The sequence below is a fragment of the Ctenocephalides felis genome, unplaced genomic scaffold (assembly GCF_003426905.1).
Source record: "Ctenocephalides felis isolate EL2017-DRISC unplaced genomic scaffold, ASM342690v1 CF-g0.4_SCAFFOLD_03571, whole genome shotgun sequence".
In the NCBI taxonomy this organism is placed as follows: Eukaryota; Metazoa; Arthropoda; class Insecta; order Siphonaptera; family Pulicidae; genus Ctenocephalides; species Ctenocephalides felis.
Genome location: NW_020539725.1, coordinates 47,643,094 through 47,648,860, shown reverse-complemented (window position 1 = coordinate 47,648,860; position 5,767 = coordinate 47,643,094). Strand labels below are relative to the sequence as shown.

The 5,767-nt window shown below is 31.0% G+C and overlaps 1 protein-coding gene across 1 annotated transcript; it reads left to right on the top strand.

Annotated features, from left to right (window-relative positions):
* Positions 1 to 305: 305 nt before the first annotated feature.
* Positions 306 to 1,761, top strand: LOC113386161 (ATP-binding cassette sub-family B member 10, mitochondrial-like). The gene is given in 8 exon segments (XM_026623960.1): positions 306 to 339; positions 342 to 545; positions 674 to 806; positions 908 to 1,058; positions 1,149 to 1,373; positions 1,445 to 1,471; positions 1,474 to 1,632; positions 1,634 to 1,761. Coding segments are annotated over 8 exon segments (1,029 nt in total). The 3' UTR covers positions 1,730 to 1,761.
* The last annotated feature ends 4,006 nt before the right edge of the window (positions 1,762 to 5,767 follow it).

The following is a 5,767-nucleotide window of genomic DNA, read 5'->3' as shown; positions in this document are numbered from 1 at the left end:
AGATAGTCTGGCTGCTACTACACAAGTTGCAGAAGAAAAAATTGCTAATATTCGAACAGTAAAAATATTTGGAAGAATTACAAGAGTCTTACTTTCTTAATAAGAGATTGCAAGAAGTTTAAAATTAGGTATAAGGAATCCATAGCCAAGCTGGTTTTCTTTGGGTTTGTAAGTATATATATTTAAATAACTCAAACTCATTAAACATATTTTACAATTAATTAATTTATTATGCACAAAAAAAATACAAAAATGTGTATGTCATGCTAAAACTAACCTATCATTAAATTATATTACATCATCACATGTTTACATTTCAGGACCGATTTTCAGGGAATGTATGATGATATCAGTTTTATATTACGGTGGAACACTTGTAGCAGATTCTAGTATTACTATTGGATCTTTGACATCATTTTTATTATATGCAGCTTATATAGGAGTTTCTATAGGTGGTCTTACATCATTTTATTCTGAATTAAATAAAGGCATTGGAGCTGCTGAAAGATTGTGGGAGATAATGGATAGAGAACCACTCGTAGCTGGCTTAGGTGTGCATAGTATTTATTTAATAAAAAATTAGAGATTTCTCTTAATTCAACATTTATATTTTTATTCAAGTCTTGGAATAAACATGATTATAATAATAATTATTTCATCATCATAATTTCAGGTGTAATTCCCGAAAAAAAAGTTATTGGTGATATAAAATTCTCTAACTTAAGTTTCCATTATCCTACAAGACCCGAGCAAGATGTTTTTTCATGATTTACTCTGGATGTGCCAGCAGGAAAGTCACAGCATTGGTATGAAAACTGAGAAACTTAAAAGTATTGCACATCAATAAACTTTAAATATATAATTATTTAAATTATGAAATTACATTCAATTTTGTTTCTAAATCCAGGTCGGGTAGAAGTGGTTCAGGAAAGAGGTATTTAGGATCTCTTTTACTTCGACTTTATGAACCACAAAAGGGTGCAATACTTCTTGATAACATGAATTTGAAAAATCTGGATGTGAATTGGTTGCGCAATAATATAGGAGCTGTAAGCCAAGTTAGTGAGAATTGTAGATAGATGTTTTATTACAACTTTTGTCTGTATAAAATATATTAGGTATATGAATTAACCAACATTTTATATTAGGAGCCCATATTATTTTCTGGCACGATTCGTGAGAATGTGTTATATGGAGCACCATATCCGGACCAAGTTTCAGAAGAACGTTTACTAGATGCTATGAAACGCGCGCACGTGATCGATTTTACTCAAACTCTACCTCAGGGAGTCGATACAATTGTTGGGGAAAGAGGCATTATGCTTAGTGGTGGCCAAAAGCAAAGAGTTGCAATAGCTAGAGCCATTATAAAGGTAAGTTATTTTTATAAGTTAAATGATATTTTTATATCATTTACCATAATTCTATAATTTATCTTTTTCAGGATCCTGCTATTTTAATCCTTGATGAGCAGCAACTAGTGCTTTAGATACTCATTCAGAACGGTTAATACGTTCAGCACTGGAGGCCCTGACTTTAGAAAAATCTCGTACTGTGTTAGTAATAGCTCATCGTCTCAGCACTGTTCGAGGGGCTGATTCAATCGCTGTCTTAAAAGACGGCATGATTGTTTGAAAGAGGTACTTATGACCAACTAATTAATAAGAACAAAGGATTTTTCAAGGAATTGGTTCTACAAGAAGATACAAAAGTAGAAACATTTAGTTAATAGTGGATATTAATATTAATATATTGGAGTTCAAGCACAAAGTGGATTTTGTTCAGAGTAATATATATTATCTTTTCTATGGAAAAATATTTCTTTATCCAAAAGAAAAGAAACTTCATAAGCTCACACCTGCCATAATCTACTAGTGACTGTCTATTACATATATATATATAAATGTTTACATTACAAAATTTAACATTAAATAATGTTCATTTTATTTTGTTAAATAACTGTTTATACTATAATGTTTTAAAACAAACTTTTAATTTCAAAGTATATTTATGTTAAATTATATTATTGTTAGTTGTTGTTGAGTTGTATTTATGTAAAGTAATTTATTTTTATATAAAAATGTACATGTGCATGAGAAATAGAAGTAAAATAAAATTGTACATAATTGGCTAATCGTTATGGTGACGGAATCAAATATTTGTTGTAAAAATTGATTGTGTTTGCAAATCGTAATATAAATACAATAAAAAACAGGACCATTACATTTATATCAGGAATTTTATTTTATAATATTCATGGTAAAAATGTAAATATTTTTTCATTATGCTTGTGTTTAATGGATGTCGACATTAAATTCATGTTTATTATTAATTTTTTTTAAGTGATATCTATCAACAATTTAACATAACTGTGCTATTAGCAATAATATAAATAAAATGACTTTAAAGAAACAGAATGAATACATATGTAACAAAATTCATTCAAGGATATAAATGAGTAAAACTTCATCAATATGAATAATTTTAAATTACAAGGGCGTGAAAAAGTATTTTTCTCGAAAATATTTTGTTAGTACTATTTCTTATTTAATTTAAATATAATTTATGCACTATGGTTATCTTCTATATATATAAAAATAAGTCGGGTTTTCCTTCCTGACGAAATAACTCCAGAACGCACGAATCGATTTCGATAATTTTGCATTCGTTGGAAAGGTCTCGGGCTCCGCAAGGTTTATAGCTAAGAAAATTAGTGGTGCATGACATGGTGCCCTAATGCAAATTGCCTGGAACTTCACGCACCGTAATAAAAATTCGAGTAATAAAAATAATCAATAATGGTTTTAAAATCATTGCAAATAGATTATCTTAATATATATAAAAGTAAGTAGGGTTTTCCTTCCTGACGAAATAACTCCAGAACGCACGAACCGATTTCGATAATTTTGCATTCGAAAGGTCTCGGGTTTCGCAAGGTTTTATAAGCTAAGAAAATTAGTGCATGGCATCGTGCCCTAATGCAAATTGCTGGAATTTCACGCACAGTAATTAAAATTTCGAGTAATGACATTAGTGAGAATTATCAGAATTATGCTTGGTTAAGTCAACTAGCAATTCTTGCCGCAAAGAATAATGATGTACACGCAGTGAATTTCACCATTCAATCAAAAATTGCTGGCGATTTGGTGACATACCAATAATCCGACTGGTTTTCCGTTTGACTTCAAACAATTGCAATTTCCAGTTCGCCTTGCGTTCGCAATAAACAAGTTGCAAGGCCAATCGCTTGTGTGTTTGCGGATAAATTTCAAATAGATTATTTAGAAAATCATTGTTTTTCACATGGGCAGTTATACGTTCCATGTTCACGAGTTGGGAAAACCATCCGCTTTGTTTGTGTTAACGTCAGACCAAAAAAAAAAAATGTGGTTTACCAAAGAGCACTTCAATGAAAGATTATTGGCGAATTCACTTTCATTTACTTAGAGAAGTTCAACTAAACAAGTCTTCATTTTGTAATCGAAATAAAATTCATTACTGTTATGCAATAAAATCAAAATTTTCCTTTTCAATATAAAACAAACAAAAATTTCTTCATCTTTCTCACGAAACCATCTGGTGCGAACGGAGTTCGTCGGTTTTTGCTAGTATTCATATGAATATATTACAATATAATATTGTCCAGGATTATATTTTTGTCTCTCTTTCCAAATGTCAGTTATTTTTTCAAAATTTTTTGAATTTATACATCAATAAATACGTACTTTTTCATTTTTTTACGTAATATAATTCTATTTAAATAGCAAATATAAGGAATTAATTTGGATCATCGCACCGCATTTTCAAAATCTAACGTTTTCTATATTCATATTCAAATAAGTTCACGTTGGTTTCCATTTGCGCAATTCTTTAGCCTCGGACCCACGGAGCGTCGGACGCACATCCTCCTTTCAACTCAACGAGCCGTTTCGCACGTAACAACATTCAATACTTGACAGATAACAAAATGGCAGCTTAAAGTGATTATTAAACAAAAGATTCCAATTAAATTGTAATAATGGAGAAATTAAACCAGAAATATCAACCAGCAGTGAAAAAAGTTTACGGTGTTTTAATGAATATAATTTAAAACCTGATTGTTGTATAAAGTGCAGTAAAATAGGAAAAATTATGACAAGAGATCAGAAGAGTGACAAACAGATTTTGTACTCATCGTTCTACATTGGGAATTGTAATATTGATACTGATAATAATCATTTAGGGACATTCACGTATTATTGATATTATTATTTAATTATGGTGCAAATAGAAAGAATGTCGACGAATAGTATGAGTGACGTCAAAATGGGACAGAATTGGCGTGCCTCTCTAGATAAGAATTGGCGCTCGCTGGTCCGACGGCGCCAGGTATTTTCTTCCCAGATACAATAGTTCCAAAGTAATTTCGAATCTTCAACAATCACATTCTTGAATAGTATGATAGCTTTACCAAGGCTAAATTTTGGTTTATGTAATTCGCAAGATTTGAAAAAGATTGCACACGGGTAAAGTTGATTTTTATCCAGATTTCGAAGGGATTACAAAAATTGTTCAGACACATTTGCCAACAGTCAAAATTTTAGTGATTCGTATATAGATCACAAAACATATTCTCATTTTTATCTCAAAGTAAGTTTTGAAAGCGAGAAGCCTGCAGAAACAAAGTCCATGTTGGCAGAAACTATGTTTCAGAGAAACCATTGGCAAGTGAAAGTAATAAAGAAGAGAAAAAGTGCATTAATTTAGAAAACACAAGCAGTAATGATAACAACAGAAAATAAGCTTCTAAAGATTCAAATATGCAGCAAGTTAAACATGGAACTACTTCATCACAAATCCAAGATACAAACGATAAAATTATGCAAAAACCAACAACCAAACACTGCAGTAAATCTAAGCATAGCAACCTAAAAAACGAGGCCAAATCAAAATCTTCAAAACATAAGAATAAATCCAATACTATACACGATATGCTAGATGACTATTATCAAGGCTTCGAGGACCAAATTGATGATTGTGATGATGATTTAGCAACAAATTATCTCCTCAAACACTACAAATATCCCAACAGTTGTTCTAGTAAACTATCACAAAGTTTTGAAAAATGTTGGAATTATTTACAACGCCTTCCACCAGTTAAACATTTCAGCAATGTCATGTCACAACAAAATCACCCACAGAAACTAAGAGCGACTTTGTTTATGTACACAATTTAGATAATGGGCATTTAGCCACAGAAAATTTGGGCATAAACAATGAAAATATTCCTAAGCGTAAAAGAATGTCTTCAGAGTGTGAAACTGAAGACAGTTTTGTGATATTTGCTGATGATAATAAAAATGATCCGAAAAGGAATAATTTGAATCGGAAACCATCTCTATGTGATAGTAATGATAGTTTTGTAATTTGTTTTGGGGAGAGTAGCCAGTCTCCAGAAGAGTGTTTATGTTTGACGATATGGAAGATAGATTGAGTTACGAGAGTGATGATAGTAGTTATTATGATGATAGCAGGACTGTGAAAGTGATAGCGAAATATCGGGTAGTGATAGTATATGTAGTGATACTTGTAGAAGGAATAGTTTGGAGAATGATAGAGATGTAACTGATTTTCGAGGAAAAGCAGATCTGGGAAAAAGGTAAGGAGAAAAGCTTTATATTTAACGTATTGTAAATTTTCAATTCTAAAATAGCTATCTTTGGTCATGAATTCGATATCAGCATGCTTACTTTACTTTCTAGAAATAATTCTGCATGTTATTTTATAT